General features: G+C 54.8%; 1 protein-coding gene across 2 annotated transcripts in view; it reads left to right on the forward strand.

Annotated features, from left to right (window-relative positions):
* stab1 (stabilin 1) overlaps positions 1–20,571 on the forward strand; it is a 347,363-nt gene that overhangs the window by 116,492 nt on the left and 210,300 nt on the right. The window contains exons 16-18 of one of the 2 annotated variants that reach the window (XM_073072696.1): positions 16,737–16,790; positions 17,675–17,755; positions 19,069–19,227. In XM_073072696.1, the coding sequence (XP_072928797.1) occupies positions 16,737–16,790; positions 17,675–17,755; positions 19,069–19,227 (294 nt within the window). The remainder of the gene's footprint in view (positions 1–16,736; positions 16,791–17,674; positions 17,756–19,068; positions 19,228–20,571) is intronic. The other variant, XM_073072697.1, reaches the window with a different exon arrangement.

The following is a 20,571-nucleotide window of genomic DNA, read 5'->3' on the forward strand; positions in this document are numbered from 1 at the left end:
GATACAGAGTCCATGCTGGCCCTGGTGCGGTACAGAGTCCATGCTGGCCCTGGTGCGGTACAGCGTCCATGCTGGCCCTGGTGTGGTACAGAGTCCATGGTGGAGCTGGTGTGGTACAGAGTCCATGGTGGCCCTGGTGTGGTACAGAGTCCATGGTGGCCCTGGTGTGGCACAGAGTCCATGGTGGAGCTGGTGTGGTACAGAGTCCATGGTGGAGCTGGTGTGGTACAGAGTCCATGGTGGCCCTGGTGTGGTACAGAGTCCATGGTGGAGCTGGTGTGGTACAGAGTCCATGGTGGAGCTGGTGTGGCACAGAGTCCATGGTGGAGCTGGTGCGGTACAGAGTCCATGGTGGCACTGGTGTGGCACAGTCCATGCTGGCCCTGGTGCGGTACAGAGTCCATGCTGGCCCTGATGCGGTACAGAGTCCATGGTGGAGCTGGTGCGGTACGGAGTCCATGGTGGCCCTGGTGTGGTACAGAGTCCATGGTGGCCCTGTGCGGTACAGAGTCCATGGTGAAGTTGGTGTTGTACAGAGTCCATGGTGGCCCTGGTGTGGTACAGAGTCCATGGTGGCCCTGGTGTGGTACAGAGTCCATGGTAGCCCTGGTGCGGTACAGAGTCCATGGTGGCGCTGGTGCGGTACAGAGTCCATGCTGGCCCTGGTGTGGTACAGAGTCCATGGTGGAGCTGGTGCGGTACGGAGTCCATGGTGGCCCTGGTGTGGTACGGAGTCCATGGTGAAGTTGGTGTTGTACAGAGTCCATGGTGGCCCTGGTGTGGTACAGAGTCCATGGTGGCCCTGGTGTGGTACGGAATCCATGGTGGAGCTGGTGCGGTACAGAGTCCATGGTGGCCCTGGTGCGTTACAGACTCCATGCTGGCCCTGGTGTGGTACAGAGTCCATGGTGGAGCTGGTGTGATACAGAGTCCCTGGTGGAGCTGGTGTGGTACAGAGTCCATGGTGGATCTGGTGTGTGTGGAGCTGGTGTGGTACAGAGTCCATGGTGGAGCTGGTGTGGTACAGACTCCATGCTGGCCCTGGTGTGGTACAGAGTCCATGGTGGAGCTGGTGTGATACAGAGTCCCTGGTGGAGCTGGTGTGGTACAGAGTCCATGGTGGATCTGGTGTGGTACAGAGTCAATGGTGGAGCTGATGTGGTACAGAGTCCATGGTGGCCCTGGTGTGGTACAGAGTCCATGCTGGCCCTGGTGTGATACAGAGTCCATGGTGGAGCTGGTGTGGTACAGAGACCATGGTGGAGCTGGTGCGGTACAGAGTCCATGCTGGCCCTGGTGTGGTACAGAGTCCATGGTGGCACTGGTGTGGCACAGTCCATGCTGGCTCTGGTGTGGTACGGAGTCCATGGTGGTGCTGGTGTGTGTGGAGCTGGTGTGGTACAGAGTCCATGGTGGAGCTGGTGTGGTACAGAGTCCATGGTGGCCCTGGTGTAGTACAGTGTCCATGCTGGCCCTGTTGCGGTACAGAGTCCATGCTGGCCCTGGTGTGGTACAGAGTCCATGCTGGCCCTGGTGCTGTACAGAGTCCATGGTGGAGCTGGTGTGGTACAGAGTCCCTGGTGGAGCTGGTGTGGTACAGAGTCCCTGGTGGCCCTGGTGCGGTACAGAGTCCATGGTGGCCCTGGTGCGGTACAGAGTGCATGGTGGCCCTGGTGCGGTACAGAGTGCATGGTGGCCCTGGTGTGGTACAGAGTCCATGGTGGAGCTGGTGCGGTACAGAGTCCATGGTGGAGCTGGTGCCGTACAGAGTCCATGGTGGAGCTGGTGCGGTACAGAGTGCATGGTGGCCCTGGTGTGGTACAGAGTCCATGGTGGCCCTGGTGCGGTACAGAGTCCATGGTGGAGCTGGTGCCGTACAGAGTCCATGGTGGAGCTGGTGTGGTACAGAGTCCATGCTGGCACTGGTGTGGTACAGAGTCCATGGTGGAGCTGGTGTGGTACAGAGTCCATGCTGGCCCTGGTGTGGTACAGAGTCCATGCTGGCCCTGGTGCGGTACAGAGTCCATGGTGGAGCTGGTGCGGTACAGAGTCCATGCTGGAGCTGGTGTGGCACGGAGTCCATGGTGGAGCTGGTGCGGTACAGAGTCCATGGTGGCCCTGGTGTGATACAGAGTCCATGCTGGCCCTGGTGCGGTACAGAGTCCATGCTGGCCCTGGTGCAGTACAGAGTCCATGGTGGAGCTGGTGCGGTACAGAGTCCGTGGTGGAGCTGGTGTGGCACAGAGTCCATGGTGGAGCTGGTGTGGTACAGAGTCCATGCTGGCCCTGGTATGGTACAGCGTCCATGCTGGCCCTGGTGTGGTACAGAGCCCATGGTGGAGCTGGTGTGGTACAGAGTCCATGGTGGCCCTGGTGTGGTACAGAGTCCATGGTGGCCCTGGTGTGGCACAGAGTCCATGGTGGAGCTGGTGTGGTACAGAGTCCATGGTGGAGCTGGTGTGGTACAGAGTCCATGGTGGCCCTGGTGTGGTACAGAGTCCATGGTGGAGCTGGTGTGGTACAGAGTCCATGGTGGAGCTGGTGTGGCACAGAGTCCATGGTGGAGCTGGTGTGGTACAGAGTCCATGCTGGCCCTGGTGTGGCACAGAGTCCATGGTGGAGCTGGTGTGGTACAGAGACCATGGTGGAGCTGGTGCGGTACAGAGTCCATGCTGGCCCTGGTGCGGTACAGAGTCCATGGTGGAGCTGGTGCGGTACAGAGTCCATGCTGGCCCTGGTGCGGTACAGAGTCCATGCTGGCCCTGGTGTGGTACAGAGTCCATGGTGGCACTGGTGTGGCACAGTCCATGCTGGCCCTGGTGTGGTACGGAGTCCATGGTGGTGCTGGTGTGTGTGGAGCTGGTGTGGTACAGAGTCCATGGTGGAGCTGGTGTGGTACAGACTCCATGCTGGCCCTGGTGTGGTACAGAGTCCATGGTGGAGCTGGTGTGATACAGAGTCCCTGGTGGAGCTGGTGTGGTACAGAGTCCATGGTGGATCTGGTGTGGTACAGAGTCAATGGTGGAGCTGATGTGGTACAGAGTCCATGCTGGCCCTGGTGTGATACAGAGTCCATGGTGGAGCTGGTGTGGTACAGAGACCATGGTGGAGCTGGTGCGGTACAGAGTCCCTGCTGGCCCTGGTGTGGTACAGAGTCCATGGTGGCACTGGTGTGGCACAGTCCATGCTGGCTCTGGTGTGGTACGGAGTCCATGGTGGTGCTGGTGTGTGTGGAGCTGGTGTGGTACAGAGTCCATGGTGGAGCTGGTGTGGTACAGAGTCCATGGTGGAGCTGGTGTGGTACAGAGTCCATGCTGGCCCTGTTGCGGTACAGAGTCCATGCTGGCCCTGGTGCGGCACAGAGTCCATGGTGGCCCTGGTGCGGCACAGAGTCCATGGTGGCCCTGGTGCGGTAAAGAGTCCATGGTGGAGCTGGTGCGGTACAGAGTCCATGGTGGCCCTGGTGCGGTACAGAGTCCATGGTGGCCCTGGTGCGGTACAGAGTCCATGGTGGAGCTGGTGTGTGTGGAGCTGGTGTGGTACAGAGTCCATGGTGGAGCTGGTGTGGTACAGAGTCCATGCTGGCCCTGGTGTGGTACAGAGTCCATGCTGGCCCTGGTGTGGTACAGAGTCCCTGGTGGAGCTGGTGCGGCACAGAGTCCATGGTGGACCTGGTGAGGTACAGAGTCCATGGTGGAGCTGGTGCGGTACAGAGTCCATGGTGGAGCTGGTGTGGTACAGAGTCCATGGTGGCCGTGGTGCGGTACAGAGTCCATGGTGGCCCTGGTGCGGTACAGAGTCCATGGTGGAGCTGGTGCGGTACGGAGTCCATGGTGGCCCTGGTGCGGTACAGAGTCCATGGTGGCCCTGGTGCGGTACAGAGTCCATGGTGGAGCTGGTGCGGTACGGAGTCCATGGTGGCCCTGGTGCGGTACAGAGTCCATGGTGGATCTGATGCGGTACAGACTCCATGGTGGAGATGGTGTGGTACAGACTCCATGGTGGAGCTGGTGTGGTACAGAGTCCATGGTGGCCCTGGTGCGGTACGGAGTCCATGGTGGCCCTGGTGCGGTACGGAGTCCATGGTGGAGCTGGTGCGGTACAGAGACCATGGTGGAGCTGGTGCGGTACAGAGTCCATGGTGGAGCTGATGTGGTACAGAGTCCATGGTGGCCCTGGTGCGGTACGGAGTCCATGGTGGAGCTGGTGCGGTACAGAGTCCATGCTGGCCCTGGTGTGGTACAGAGTCCATGCTGGCCCTGGTGTGGTACAGAGTCCATGGTGGCCCTGGTGTGATACGGAGTCCGTGGTGGAGCTGGTGCGGTACAGAGTCCATGGTGGCCCTGGTGCGGTACAGAGTCCATGGTGGCGCTGCTGCGGTACATAGTCCATGCTGGCCCTGGTGTGGTACAGTGTGCATGGTGGCACTGGTGTGGTACAGAGTGCATGGTGGAGCTGGTGTGGTACAGAGTCCATGCTGGCCCTGGTGCTGTACAGAGTCCATGGTGGAGCTGGTGTGGTACAGAGTCCCTGGTGGAGCTGGTGTGGTACAGAGTCCCTGGTGGCCCTGGTGCGGTACAGAGTCCATGGTGGCCCTGGTGCGGTACAGAGTGCATGGTGGCCCTGGTGCGGTACAGAGTGCATGGTGGCCCTGGTGTGGTACAGAGTCCATGGTGGAGCTGGTGCGGTACAGAGTCCATGCTGGCCCTGGTGTGGTACAGAGTCCATGGTGGAGCTGGTGTGGTACAGAGTCCATGGTGGCCCTGGTGTAGTACAGTGTCCATGCTGGCCCTGTTGCGGTACAGAGTCCATGCTGGCCCTGGTGCGGTACAGAGTCCATGGTGGAGCTGGTGCCGTACAGAGTCCATGGTGGAGCTGGTGTGGTTCAGAGTCCATGCTGGCACTGGTGTGGTACAGAGTCCATGGTGGAGCTGGTGTGGTACAGAGTCCAAGCTGGCCCTGGTGTGGTACAGAGTCCATGCTGGCCCTGGTGTGGTACAGAGTCCATGCTGGCCCTGGTGTGGTACAGAGTCCATGGTGGAGCTGTTGTGGTACAGAGTCCATGCTGGCCCTGGTGTGGTACAGAGTCCATGGTGGAGCTGGTGCGGTACAGAGTCCATGGTGGAGCTGGTGTGGTACAGAGTCCATGCTGGCCCTGGTGTGGTACAGAGTCCATGCTGGCCCTGGTGTGGTACAGAGTCCATGCTGGCCCTGGTGCGGTACAGAGTCCATGGTGGAGCTGGTGCGGCGCGGAGTCCGTGGTGGAGCTGGTGCGGTACGGAGTCCATGGTGGCCCTGGTGCGGTACGGAGTCCATGGTGGAGCTGTTGCGGTACAGAGTCCATGCTGGCCCTGCTGTGGTACAGTGTCCATGCTGGCCCTGGTGCGGTACAGAGTCCATGCTGGACCTGGTGCGGTACAGAGTCCATGGTGGAGCTGGTGTGGTACAGAGTCCATGCTCGACCTGGTGCGGTACAGAGTCCATGGTGGAGCTGGTGCGGTACAGAGTCCATGCTGGCCCTGGTGCGGTACGGAGTCCATGGTGGAGCTGTTGCGGTACAGAGTCCATGCTGGCCCTGCTGTGGTACAGTGTCCATGCTGGCCCTGGTGCGGTACAGAGTCCATGCTGGACCTGGTGCGGTACAGAGTCCATGGTGGAGCTGGTGTGGTACAGAGTCCATGGTGGCCCTGGTGTGGTACAGAGTCCATGGTGGCCCTGGTGTGGTACAGAGTCCATGCTGGACCTGGTGCGGTACAGAGTCCATGCTGGACCTGGTGTGGTACAGAGTCCATGGTGGAGCTGGTGCGGTACAGAGTCCATGCTGGCCCTGGTGTGGTACAGAGTCCATGGTGGAGCTGGTGTGGTACAGAGTCCATGGTGGCCCTGGTGTAGTACAGTGTCCATGCTGGCCCTGTTGCGGTACAGAGTCCATGCTGGCCCTGGTGCGGTACAGAGTCCATGGTGGAGCTGGTGCCGTACAGAGACCATGGTGGAGCTGGTGTGGTACAGAGTCCATGCTGGCACTGGTGTGGTACAGAGTCCATGGTGGAGCTGGTGTGGTACAGAGTCCAAGCTGGCCCTGGTGTGGTACAGAGTCCATGCTGGCCCTGGTGTGGTACAGAGTCCATGCTGGCCCTGGTGTGGTACAGAGTCCATGGTGGAGCTGTTGTGGTACAGAGTCCATGCTGGCCCTGGTGTGGTACAGAGTCCATGGTGGAGCTGGTGCGGCGCGGAGTCCATGGTGGAGCTGGTGTGGTACAGAGTCCATGGTGGCCATGGTGTGGTACAGAGTCCATGCTGGCCCTGGTGTGGTACAGAGTCCATGCTGGCCCTGGTGTGGTACAGAGTCCATGGTGGAGCTGGTGCGGCGCGGAGTCCGTGGTGGAGCTGGTGCGGTACGGAGTCCATGGTGGCCCTGGTGCGGTACGGAGTCCATGGTGGAGCTGGTGTGGCACAGAGTCCATGGTGGAGCTGGTGTGGTACAGAGTCCATGCTGGCCCTGGTGTGGCACAGAGTCCATGGTGGAGCTGGTGTGGTACAGAGACCATGGTGGAGCTGGTGCGGTACAGAGTCCATGCTGGCCCTGGTGCGGTACAGAGTCCATGGTGGAGCTGGTGCGGTACAGAGTCCATGCTGGCCCTGGTGCGGTACAGAGTCCATGCTGGCCCTGTTGTGGTACAGAGTCCATGGTGGCACTGGTGTGGCACAGTCCATGCTGGCCCTGGTGTGGTACGGAGTCCATGGTGGTGCTGGTGTGTGTGGAGCTGGTGTGGTACAGAGTCCATGGTGGAGCTGGTGTGGTACAGACTCCATGCTGGCCCTGGTGTGGTACAGAGTCCATGGTGGAGCTGGTGTGATACAGAGTCCCTGGTGGAGCTGGTGTGGTACAGAGTCCATGGTGGATCTGGTGTGGTACAGAGTCAATGGTGGAGCTGATGTGGTACAGAGTCCATGCTGGCCCTGGTGTGATACAGAGTCCATGGTGGAGCTGGTGTGGTACAGAGACCATGGTGGAGCTGGTGCGGTACAGAGTCCCTGCTGGCCCTGGTGTGGTACAGAGTCCATGGTGGCACTGGTGTGGCACAGTCCATGCTGGCTCTGGTGTGGTACGGAGTCCATGGTGGTGCTGGTGTGTGTGGAGCTGGTGTGGTACAGAGTCCATGGTGGAGCTGGTGTGGTACAGAGTCCATGGTGGAGCTGGTGTGGTACAGAGTCCATGCTGGCCCTGTTGCGGTACAGAGTCCATGCTGGCCCTGGTGCGGCACAGAGTCCATGGTGGCCCTGGTGCGGCACAGAGTCCATGGTGGCCCTGGTGCGGTAAAGAGTCCATGGTGGAGCTGGTGCGGTACAGAGTCCATGGTGGCCCTGGTGCGGTACAGAGTCCATGGTGGCCCTGGTGCGGTACAGAGTCCATGGTGGAGCTGGTGTGTGTGGAGCTGGTGTGGTACAGAGTCCATGGTGGAGCTGGTGTGGTACAGAGTCCATGCTGGCCCTGGTGTGGTACAGAGTCCATGCTGGCCCTGGTGTGGTACAGAGTCCCTGGTGGAGCTGGTGCGGCACAGAGTCCATGGTGGACCTGGTGAGGTACAGAGTCCATGGTGGAGCTGGTGCGGTACAGAGTCCATGGTGGAGCTGGTGTGGTACAGAGTCCATGGTGGCCGTGGTGCGGTACAGAGTCCATGGTGGCCCTGGTGCGGTACAGAGTCCATGGTGGAGCTGGTGCGGTACGGAGTCCATGGTGGCCCTGGTGCGGTACAGAGTCCATGGTGGCCCTGGTGCGGTACAGAGTCCATGGTGGAGCTGGTGCGGTACGGAGTCCATGGTGGCCCTGGTGCGGTACAGAGTCCATGGTGGATCTGATGCGGTACAGACTCCATGGTGGAGATGGTGTGGTACAGACTCCATGGTGGAGCTGGTGTGGTACAGAGTCCATGGTGGCCCTGGTGCGGTACGGAGTCCATGGTGGCCCTGGTGCGGTACGGAGTCCATGGTGGAGCTGGTGCGGTACAGAGTCCATGATGGAGCTTGTGTGGTACGGAGTCCATGGTGGAGCTTGTGTGGTACAGAGTCCATGGTGGAGCTGGTGTGGTACAGAGTCCATGGTGGAGCTTGTGTGGTACAGAGTCCATGGTGGCCCTGGTGCGGTACGGAGTCCATGGTGGAGCTGGTGCGGTACAGGGTCCATGGTGGAGCTGGTGCGGTACAGAGTCCATGGTGGAGCTGGTGCGGTACAGAGTCCATGCTGGCCCTGGTGCGGTACAGAGTCCATGGTGGCCCTGGTGCGGTACGGAGTCCATGGTGGAGCTGGTGCGGTACAGAGTCCATGCTGGCCCTGGTGTGGTACAGAGTCCATGGTGGAGCTGGTGCGGTACAGAGTCCATGGTGGAGCTGATGTGGTACAGAGTCCATGGTGGCCCTGGTGCGGTACGGAGTCCATGGTGGAGCTGGTGCGGTACAGAGTCCATGCTGGCCCTGGTGTGGTACAGAGTCCATGCTGGCCCTGGTGTGGTACAGAGTCCATGGTGGCCCTGGTGTGGTACAGAGTCCATGGTGGAGCTGGTGTGGTATAGAGTCCATGGTGGCCCTGGGGTGGCACAGAGTCCATGGTGGCCCTGGTGTGGCACAGAGTCCATGGTGGCCCTGGGTTGGCACAGAGTCCATGCTGGCCCTGGGGTGGTACGCAGTCCATGGTGGAGCTGGTGCGGTACAGAGTCCATGGTGGAGCTGGTGTGGTACAGAGACCATGGTGGAGCTGATATGGTACAGAGTCCATGGTGGCCCTGGTGCGGTACAGAGTCGATGGTGGCCCTGGTGCGGTACAGAGTCCATGGTGGAGCTGGTGCGGTAGAGTCCATGGTGGAGCTGGTGCGGTACCGAGTCCATGCTGGCCCTGGTGTGGTACAGAGTCCATGCTGGCCCTGGTGTGGTACAGATTCCATGGTGGCACTGATGTGGTATAGAGTCCATGGTGGACCTGGTGTGGCACAGAGTCCATGGTGGCCCTGGTGTGGCACAGAGTCCATGCTGGCCCTGGTGTGGTACGGAGTCCATGGTGGAGCTGGTGTGTGTGGAGCTGGTGCGGTACAGAGTCCATGCTGGCCCTGGAGTGGTACGGAGTTCATGGTGGAGCTGGTGTGGTACAGAGTCCATGCTGGCCCTGGTGTGGTACAGAGTACATGCTGGCCCTGGTGTGGTACAGAGTCCATGGTGGCCCTGGTGTGGTACAAAGTCCATGGTGGAGCTGGTGCGGTACAGAGTCCATGCTGGCCCTGGTGTGGTACAGAGTCCATGGTGGAGCTGGTGTGGTACGGAGTCCATGGTGGAGCTGGTGCGGCACGGAGTCCATGGTGGAGCGGGTGCGGCACGGAGTCCATGGTGGAGCTGGTGCGGTACAGAGTCCATGCTGGCCCTGGTGCGGTACAGAGTCCATGGTGGCCCTGGTGCGGTACAGAGTCCATGGTGGAGCTGGTGCGGTACGGAGTCCATGGTGGAGCTGGTGCGGTACAGAGTCCATGGTGGCCCTGGTGCGCTACAGAGTCCATGCTGGCTCTGGTGCGGTACAGAGTCCATGCTGGCCCTGGTGCGGTACAGAGTCCATGCTGGCTCTGGTGCGGTACAGAGTCCATGGTGGAGCTGGTGCGTTACAGCGTCCATGCTGGCCCTGGTGTGGTACAGAGTCCATGGTGGAGCTGGTGTGGTACAGAGTCCATGGTGGCCCTGGTGTGGTACAGAGTCCATGGTCGAGCTGGTGTGGTACAGAGTCCTTGGTGGCCCTGGTGTGGTACAGAGTCCATGGTGGAGCTGGTGTGGCACAGAGTCCATGGTGGATCTGGTGTGGTACAGAGTCAATGGTGGAGCTGATGTGGTACAGAGTCCATGGTGGCCCTGGTGTGGTACAGAGTCCATGCTGGCCCTGGTGTGGTACAGAGTCCATGGTGGAGCTGGTGTGGTACAGAGACAATGGTGGAGCTGGTGCTGTACAGAGTCCATGCTGGCCCTGGTGTGGTACAGAGTCCATGGTGGCACTGGTGTGGCACAGTCCATGCTGGCCCTGGTGTGGTACGGAGTCCATGGTGGTGCTGGTGTGTGTGGAGCTGGTGTGGTACAGAGTCCATGGTGGAGCTGGTGCGGTACAGAGTCCATGGTGGAGCTGGTGCGGTACAGAATCCATGGTGGCCCTGGTGCGGTACAGAGTCCATGGTGGAGCTGGTGTAGTACAGTGTCCATGGTGGCCCTGGTGTGGTACAGAGTGCATGGTGGAGCTGGTGCGGTACAGAGTCCATGGTGGCCCTGGTGCGGTACAGAGTCCATGGTGGAGCTGGTGTGGTACAGAGTCCATGGTGGCCCTGGTGCGGTACAGAGTCCATGGTGGAGCTGGTGTGGTACAGAGTCCATGGTGGCCCCGGTGTGGTACAGAGTCCATGCTGGCCCTGGTGCGGTACGGAGTCCATGGTGGAGCTGGTGCGGTACAGAGTCCATGGTGGCCCTGGTGCGGTACAGAGTCCATGGTGGAGCTGGTGCGGTACGGAGTCCATGGTGGAGCTGGTGTGGTACAGAGTCCATGGTGGCCCTGGTGTGGTACAGAGTCCATGGTGGAGCTGGTGTGGCACAGAGTCCATGCTGGCCCTGGTGCGGTACAGAGTCAATGCTGGCTCTTGTGCGGTACAGAGTCCATGGTGGAGCTGGTGCGGTACAGAGTCCATGGTGGAGCTGGTGCGGTACAGCGTCCATGCTGGCCCTGGTGTGGTACAGAGTCCATGGTGGAGCTGGTGTTGTACAGAGTCCATGGTGGCCCTGGTGTGGTACAGAGTCCATGGTGGAGCTGGTGTGGTACAGAGTCCATGGTGGCCCTGGTGTGGTACAGAGTCCATGGTGGAGCTGGTGTGGCACAGAGTCCATGGTGGATCTGGTGTGGTACAGAGTCAATGGTGGAGCTGATGTGGTACAGAGTCCATGGTGGCCCTGGTGTGGTACAGAGTCCATGCTGGCCCTGGTGTGGTACAGAGTCCATGGTGGAGCTGGTGTGGTACAGAGACAATGGTGGAGCTGGTGCTGTACAGAGTCCATGCTGGCCCTGGTGTGGTACAGAGTCCATGGTGGCACTGGTGTGGTACGGAGTCCATGGTGGTGCTGGTGTGTGTGGAGCTGGTGTGGTACAGAGTCCATGGTGGAGCTGGTGCGGTACAGAGTCCATGGTGGAGCTGGTGCGGTACAGAATCCATGGTGGCCCTGGTGCGGTACAGAGTCCATGGTGGAGCTGGTGTAGTACAGTGTCCATGGTGGCCCTGGTGTGGTACAGAGTGCATGGTGGAGCTGGTGTGGTACAGAGTCCATGGTGGCCCTGGTGCGGTACAGAGTCCATGGTGGAGCTGGTGTGGTACAGAGTCCATGGTGGCCCTGGTGCGGTACAGAGTCCATGGTGGCCCTGGTGCGGTACAGAGTCCATGGTGGAGCTGGTGTGGTACAGAGTCCATGGTGGCCCCGGTGTGGTACAGAGTCCATGCTGGCCCTGGTGCGGTACAGAGTCCATGCTGGCCCCGGTGTGGTACAGAGTCCATGCTGGCCCTGGTGCGGTACAGAGTCCATGCTGGCCCCGGTGTGGAACAGAGTCCATGCTGGCCCTGGTGCGGTACAGAGTCCATGCTGGCCCTGGTGCGGTACAGAGTCCATGGTGGAGCTGGTGCCGTACAGAGTCCATGGTGGAGCTGGTCTGGTACAGAGTCCATGCTGGCCCGGGTGTGGTACAGAGTCCATGGTGGAGCTGATGCGGTACAGAGTCCATGCTGGCCCTGGTGCGGTACAGAGTCCATGGTGGAGCTGGTGCGGTACGGAGTCCATGGTGGCCCTGTGCGGTACAGAGTCCATGGTGAAGTTGGTGTTGTACAGAGTCCATGGTGGCCCTGGTGTGGTACAGAGTCCATGGTGGCCCTGGTGTGGTACAGAGTCCATGGTAGCCCTGGTGCGGTACAGAGTCCATGGTGGCGCTGGTGCGGTACAGAGTCCATGCTGGCCCTGGTGTGGTACAGAGTCCATGGTGGAGCTGGTGCGGTACGGAGTCCATGGTGGCCCTGGTGTGGTACGGAGTCCATGGTGAAGTTGGTGTTGTACAGAGTCCATGGTGGCCCTGGTGTGGTACAGAGTCCATGGTGGAGCTGCTGTGGTACAGAGTCCATGCTGGCCCTGGTGTGGTACAGAGTCCATGGTGGCCCTGGTGCGGTACGGAGTCCATGGTGGAGCTGCTGTGGTACAGAGTCCATGCTGGCCCTGGTGTGGTACAGAGTCCATGGTGGCCCTGGTGTGGTACAGAGTCTATGGTGACCCAGGTGTGGTACGGAGTCCATGGTGGAGCTGGTGTGGTACAGAGTCCATGGTGGCCCTGGTGTGGTACGGAGTCCATGGTGGCCCTGGTGTGATACGGAGTCCGTGGTGGAGCTGGTGCGGTACAGAGTCCATGGTGGCCCTGGTGCGGTACAGAGTCCATGGTGGCGCTGCTGCGGTACATAGTCCATGCTGGCCCTGGTGTGGTACAGTGTGCATGGTGGCACTGGTGTGGTACAGAGTGCATGGTGGAGCTGGTGTGGTACAGAGTCCATGCTGGCCCTGGTGCTGTACAGAGTCCATGGTGGAGCTGGTGTGGTACAGAGTCCCTGGTGGAGCTGGTGTGGTACAGAGTCCCTGGTGGCCCTGGTGCGGTACAGAGTCCATGGTGGCCCTGGTGCGGTACAGAGTGCATGGTGGCCCTGGTGCGGTACAGAGTGCATGGTGGCCCTGGTGTGGTACAGAGTCCATGGTGGAGCTGGTGCGGTACAGAGTCCATGCTGGCCCTGGTGTGGTACAGAGTCCATGGTGGAGCTGGTGTGGTACAGAGTCCATGGTGGCCCTGGTGTAGTACAGTGTCCATGCTGGCCCTGTTGCGGTACAGAGTCCATGCTGGCCCTGGTGCGGTACAGAGTCCATGGTGGAGCTGGTGCCGTACAGAGTCCATGGTGGAGCTGGTGTGGTTCAGAGTCCATGCTGGCACTGGTGTGGTACAGAGTCCATGGTGGAGCTGGTGTGGTACAGAGTCCAAGCTGGCCCTGGTGTGGTACAGAGTCCATGCTGGCCCTGGTGTGGTACAGAGTCCATGCTGGCCCTGGTGTGGTACAGAGTCCATGGTGGAGCTGTTGTGGTACAGAGTCCATGCTGGCCCTGGTGTGGTACAGAGTCCATGGTGGAGCTGGTGCGGTACAGAGTCCATGGTGGAGCTGGTGTGGTACAGAGTCCATGCTGGCCCTGGTGTGGTACAGAGTCCATGCTGGCCCTGGTGTGGTACAGAGTCCATGCTGGCCCTGGTGCGGTACAGAGTCCATGGTGGAGCTGGTGCGGCGCGGAGTCCGTGGTGGAGCTGGTGCGGTACGGAGTCCATGGTGGCCCTGGTGCGGTACGGAGTCCATGGTGGAGCTGTTGCGGTACAGAGTCCATGCTGGCCCTGCTGTGGTACAGTGTCCATGCTGGCCCTGGTGCGGTACAGAGTCCATGCTGGACCTGGTGCGGTACAGAGTCCATGGTGGAGCTGGTGTGGTACAGAGTCCATGCTCGACCTGGTGCGGTACAGAGTCCATGGTGGAGCTGGTGCGGTACAGAGTCCATGCTGGCCCTGGTGCGGTACGGAGTCCATGGTGGAGCTGTTGCGGTACAGAGTCCATGCTGGCCCTGCTGTGGTACAGTGTCCATGCTGGCCCTGGTGCGGTACAGAGTCCATGCTGGACCTGGTGCGGTACAGAGTCCATGGTGGAGCTGGTGTGGTACAGAGTCCATGGTGGCCCTGGTGTGGTACAGAGTCCATGGTGGCCCTGGTGTGGTACAGAGTCCATGCTGGACCTGGTGCGGTACAGAGTCCATGCTGGACCTGGTGTGGTACAGAGTCCATGGTGGAGCTGGTGCGGTACAGAGTCCATGCTGGCCCTGGTGTGGTACAGAGTCCATGGTGGAGCTGGTGTGGTACAGAGTCCATGGTGGCCCTGGTGTAGTACAGTGTCCATGCTGGCCCTGTTGCGGTACAGAGTCCATGCTGGCCCTGGTGCGGTACAGAGTCCATGGTGGAGCTGGTGCCGTACAGAGTCCATGGTGGAGCTGGTGTGGTACAGAGTCCATGCTGGCACTGGTGTGGTACAGAGTCCATGGTGGAGCTGGTGTGGTACAGAGTCCAAGCTGGCCCTGGTGTGGTACAGAGTCCATGCTGGCCCTGGTGTGGTACAGAGTCCATGCTGGCCCTGGTGTGGTACAGAGTCCATGGTGGAGCTGTTGTGGTACAGAGTCCATGCTGGCCCTGGTGTGGTACAGAGTCCATGGTGGAGCTGGTGCGGCGCGGAGTCCATGGTGGAGCTGGTGTGGTACAGAGTCCATGGTGGCCATGGTGTGGTACAGAGTCCATGCTGGCCCTGGTGTGGTACAGAGTCCATGGTGGAGCTGGTGCGGCGCGGAGTCCGTGGTGGAGCTGGTGCGGTACGGAGTCCATGGTGGCCCTGGTGCGGTACGGAGTCCATGGTGGAGCTGTTGCGGTACAGAGTCCATGGTGGCCCTGCTGTGGTACAGTGTCCATGCTGGCCCTGGTGCGGTACAGAGTCCATGCTGGACCTGGTGCGGTACAGAGTCCATGCTGGACCTGGTGCGGTACAGAGTCCATGGCGGATCTGGTGTGGTACAGAGTCCATGGTGGAGCTGGTGTGGTACAGAGTCCATGCTGGACCTGGTGCGGTACAGAGTCCATGGCGGATCTGGTGTGGTACAGAGTCCATGGTGGAGCTGGTGTGGTACAGAGTCCATGGTGGAGCTGGTGTGGTACAGAGTCCATGCTGGCCCTGGTGCTGCCCTCTATTGTTTGCTCGGTAGAAGACAAGCTGTATTGCGTTTGTCTGCAGACTGCTGCAACGTTCATGGACTCAGGGAGCTGTCTGACTTGTGTTACTGCTGTCTTATATGTGCCTTGTGCTGTGTATGACTGTACACATTACTGCATATTTAGTGCTGGTGACCAATGTTATATATTTAGCGAAATAACTATTTTTCCAATAGAAAGGAGTGAATTTTCCAGCAGCTCATTAGAGAATTGAAATCTAGCATAATTATTTTTTCCGTTCCTCCCTGGTTATGTTGATACTTCCCAGACACTGATCAACCTTTATTTATCCTGAATTTATAATGGCACTTATCCTGAACTTAGGTGTAAAAGCCACTAAACAATCATTAAAATGTGTTCACTCTAAATTATGTACAAATGTTTTACCTGCTTGTTCATAGCTGCAGCATTAATTCTGTGCAGATTGTTGAGACTGTCAGGCAGAGCTGACACAACCACCATACAGCTGAATACATGGTTGCCATGGAAGTGAGGAGAAACACTGGGGAAGGGTGCATCTGGTGTTCATCATTGTTATTGGGCAATCCACTGGGCCCCAGTCCACTGAACTGCAGACTGCTAAGAAGGTGGTGATCACTGTGCACTGGATCACAAGTTCTTTTTTTTAAAGCTGCAATCAGCAAAGATGCTCTGGTGAAAAAGGCAGAAAGTTATTATATCATTAGGTGCACAGCTGGCAACAGGCAAACTCAAGTCTTGCTCAGGGAACTTGTGCAAAGAAGCATCTCTGCAACTTGTCTGTTTATTGACCCAGAAATCAACACTCACACAGTCTAATATATGCAAAAAGGCTTTAGTGCATAAATTATACATTAAAGACTGGCACAAAAGGGTCTCATTTATTTAGGCAGTCGTGCCTCCAATATGTCCCACTTCCCAGAGAGCCTAGCTAAAAAAAGAAATTGGCTTTGTGAGGAATAATGAGGGAAATCTTGATTAAGAATTGACAATTTATGGACCAGTATATTTTAATGAATCTACTAAACCAATTTGTAGTTTAAAACTGTTAATCGACTTGTGACCTCTTATAAAACTTAGTTCTTTTCTCCAAAGGAAGAATCTAAAATCATATAACTGGGTAATGTGCAGAATTTCTTTTAGGTTTGGTGTTACTCTGGAAATGACTCCTTTTCAGGACAGGACTTGCATGCTATTTGTTTTAAATATAACAGCGATGTGAATTATAACTAGTTTTCATTTGGAATCGCTCTGATCAAGTTGATGCGGAGCTTTATGAAGGGGCATAATTTTAAGATGACTGGAGAAAGTATAGTGGTGTGTCAAAGTTAAGTTTTATACAGAATTATAAGTGCATGGAATGCATTGCCAGGGGTGGTGGTAGAGGTAGGTACATTAGGGACATTTAAATCACCTAAATAGGCACATGTGTAACAGAAACATGGAGGGCTATGTAGGAGGGAGGAGTTGGATTGATCTTGGAGTAGGTTAAAAGGTGGGCAGGACATCATAGGTTGAAGGGCTATTTTTGTACCTGTGAATTGGATCTGCATTGTTTGAACTGCAAAATGGTTGTGAAAATGAACAAAGACTCTCACCCCCTTGCACACACTTGAAAGCTATTCTCATTTCTATCGTTGAGAAAAAAGTGCGGTAGGCTGAGGATACAAAACTGATTTCTTTGGATTGAAAACTGTCCAAAAGAGGAAGCAGGGATCAATATTAATCATTGCAAATTAAAGTGAGATATAAAAATTCATTTGTTTTTGTAACTAAAACTAAACTAAGTAAATAGTCTGTGGAGTTATCAATTAATTACTGAACTTCCCAACTCATCAGGATTTCCACATAAACTGTATTTTTGTTTTCTTAAAATAAGGGTCGGCCAAAACTTCAAGAGCTAGTGAAACATCATATCGTTGCATCAGGCAATGTAAGTAAATTCTAAATATTTTGAAAGAAATATTAAAAGAGAAAGTTTAGCAGTTGAATATTGGGGCCTTGTTGGTGGAGTACATGTTCAAATGGAAGTTTCATCTGACCTTTGAGTTTTTCTCTGATGTGGAGAAAGTTTGTTACACCTTGCTGACCTGCCAGAATGGAATGCTGTTGTAGTCCAGAAGGAGACACAAGCAGGCAGCATTGTTACTGACCTACAAGTGTGTTCCTCGTTGGCTAAGGAGCACTGACAACTACCACAACAGCTGCAGTTTACATGAACAACGGAGAAGCCGACAAAGAAGGTCACTGTAATTAAGATTGAAAGAATAATTTTAGGAATGGAAGGGTTAATATATGAGAACCGTTTGGTAGCTCTGGGCCTGTACTTGCTGGAGTTTAGAAAAATGAAGAGGGATCTCATTGAAATTCAGAGACAGAATGGATGTGGAGAGGATGCTTCCTATAGTGGTTGAGTCTAGGACCAGAGGGTACAACCTCAGAATAGAGGGACATCCCTTTAGAACAGAGATGAGGAGGAATTTCTTTAGCCAGAGGGTGGTGAATCTGTGGAATTCATTGCCACAGACAGCTATGGAGGCCAAGACAATGAGCATGCTTAAAGTGGAGGTTGATAGGTTCTTGATTAGACAGGATATCAATGGAATGGGATTAAGGCAGGAGAATAGAGTTGAGAGAGAAATGGATTGGTCATGATGGAATAGCAGAGCAGACTTGATGGGCCCAATAGCCTAGTTCTGCTCCTGTGTCTTAGGGTCTTATGGTAAATAACCTAGACTGTTGTTCACAGAATTATGATCTCAATACATTGTACTAGTTTTTCAAGGAATTTCCATAACTTGTCATTTAAATTTCTAGTTGGCAGTGGATAGATTATCAACCATGTCTCGAATCTTGACAAAAGCCAACCAGATAATATCCATCAATGTAACCGCCAATGTAAGTACAATATATGAACAGAGATGTACCCATTGATTCACTCAAAACAAGGTAAGTTGAAAGATGCTGGTTTTGAATTGTACAGTAGTTGAAAGTCCTACCTGATGCATCACCAACATGGATATTTTTTCTTTTCTGCCTTCACTTCAATTACAGAATGAGTTTGTGTGAATCTGTTTGTAAAATCTTTCAAAGACACGCAAAAATACTAAATGGATGCAAGTCTATTCTCCTCTCACCTTGTGTGTAAGGCGATCAATGCCTAAATGCTTTTGTCAAGTTTGAGCTGCACAGTGCAGCAGCTTGCAGAGTTGCTCAGAGTTCAGTCCTGATCTCAGGTGCTGTCTTTGTGGAGTTAGTGCTCCACCCCTGCGATTGCATGGGTTACAACAAGTTCACTCCCATATGCCTGTGGTAGGTCATTTGGCATAATACACCCCCAGTTAAAATTGAGGTGTAGCTGAGAGGAAGCGGATGGGGACAGGAGGAAAATGAAATGGGATTGATATAGTGTTAGGGAAAGTGGGTGTACGACTTGGTGGGCCAAAGGATCTCTTTCCATGTTACTCTAGGTAAGGATAGTGAAAAGCATTTTAGTTATAAATTAAGACTGCAAACAAAAATGGCCTTATTACAAAATATCTTGCACAAATTTAATTAATGAACAGAAAAATATCATGTAGGTACGCAGGAATCTAACCACATTTCCTGTGCTTCAGGTTTAACTGAACTCCTAACCAGAGACTGGATAAGTGAATGTACAATCAGCACTGACTGAGTGGATCAGTGAGTCAATTCCCAGCACAGGTGGGGTGGGGAGGCAGTGAACCCACTCCCAGCACAGACTGGATTGTTCAATATCCAAATAAATGAGTTTGCACATAAAATGCTGGAGGAACTCAATTGGTCTGGCAGCATCTATGGAAAAGAGTGAACAGTCGGCATTTCTGGCCGAGACCCTTCAGCAGGACCAGCGTGGCCTGCTAAGTTCCTCCAGCATTTTCTGTGTGTTGCTTGGAATTCCAGCATCTGTAGATTTTCTCTTGTTTGATGAAATGAGTTTGCACTATGTTTTCTAGGAACCTGAGAACCATGTCAGATATTATTTCTGGAACATAAATACTTATTGAGAAACTTCTTGAAATGAAAAGCACAGGAAGTGAGCAATTGTGGCTTAATAAGATTCTCAACTAATTACAGTTAATAGTTTGTTTTTAACTTCTTTGAGCAAAAATCTAAACCATCAGTCTGTGAAGCCGTGCTAACTTTGAACTGAATTTGAGTAAGTGATATTCTCCTCAATCTTTTCATAGGGCCGTATTTTGTTGGGTGATGCAGGGGTTCCTTTACACAAAAGGGATATTGTCGCTTCCAATGGCATCATTCACACGCTGGATGGCATCCTGATTCCTCCTTCTATTATCCCCATCCTGCCGAAAAGATGCGATGAAATTCAGTATCGTGTAATAACGGTAAAGTTATTTAGAATTAGAATGGCAATGTTATATTGGCCACTTGATATTGTAGACTTGAGTATTTTCAATTGTAAGTGTAGGTGCATTTATTGATGATTATTATTAAATATTGGTCTTGTCTTCTGTGCCCTTATCCCATATATAAATGTGATACAACCAAGATTTAACATGAAGATAAAGCAATGTTTACAGAGTTATTAAAATGTTTCTACTCTCAATCTGTACATGTAACCTTCTCACTGGGACTTGTATACAGACTTGGCTCGTTAGCTAGCTCTGCTAACAGCCACGTGAATCAGCGGTGAGATGACCACCTTTCATAAACAATGTACATGGAGGATCAGTTTGATTTGGGGTTCAACCAAACAGGAACATCATGATGTTCTGGTTAAAGGAACCTCGATTTGAGTGAATGCTGTGTAAATACTGTCTATACACAGTTCTCTGTAGCTCAGAAATGACAGGTTGTACACCAGCATGAAATTATAAAGAAAGTATATTTACCAAATTTTCAGCTTTAACAAACAGTTACAGAAAAAGAAAAGAAAAAGAGAAGGGCCCATTGTAGTTAAACCAGTCCAACGTTCACCTAATGTTGGAGCTCATACTGGAATAGTCGGGGTGTATCTTAGGAGGGCCGGAATGGCCTGTTTCCGTGCTGTGATTGTTATATGGTTATCTCTTTACACACAAGCTGGATCCACGGTCTATGTGAGAGCACCCATCACATTCTGAACTCTCCTCAAAGACCCTCTTGAACCAACAGGCTCTCTCAGGAGCATTGGCCCTTCCTCCTTGGAGCCATTCATCTGTACAAAGCACTTCTTGTGATGGGGACTGTTCTTTCAACGGCATTCTGCAGCATCTTCCCTTGTGCCCTGCTCCGCAACTGCTGCCAAACGACACAAACTAGACTACTGTCCTTCAGAAAACCCTTCACCACAGCTCTTCACCTTATCTCACATCCCACAATCCTGACTGGCTGACACACACTCCTAAATTGGACACCATGGCTCCTGCTCTTACCCAAAACCAAAACACATTTCCCTGAATCTTGAGAAGGAGAAGCTAAAGTCAGATGTATCAATATTACAGTGGAGTAAGGGGAATTACAGAGGCATGAGAGAGGAGCCGGCCAAAATTGATTGGAAAAGAACACTGGCAGGGATGATGGCAGAGCAGCAATGGCTGGAATTTCTGGAATCAATTCAGAAGGCACAGGATAGATACATCCCAAAGAGAAGGAAGTATTCTAAAGGCAAGATGACACAACCATAGTTAACAAGAGAACTTAAAGCCATCATAAAACCCAAAGAGAGGCAATATAATAGAACAAAAATT

This window comes from Hemitrygon akajei, chromosome 19, assembly GCF_048418815.1.
Source record: "Hemitrygon akajei chromosome 19, sHemAka1.3, whole genome shotgun sequence".
Taxonomy (NCBI): Eukaryota; Metazoa; Chordata; class Chondrichthyes; order Myliobatiformes; family Dasyatidae; genus Hemitrygon; species Hemitrygon akajei.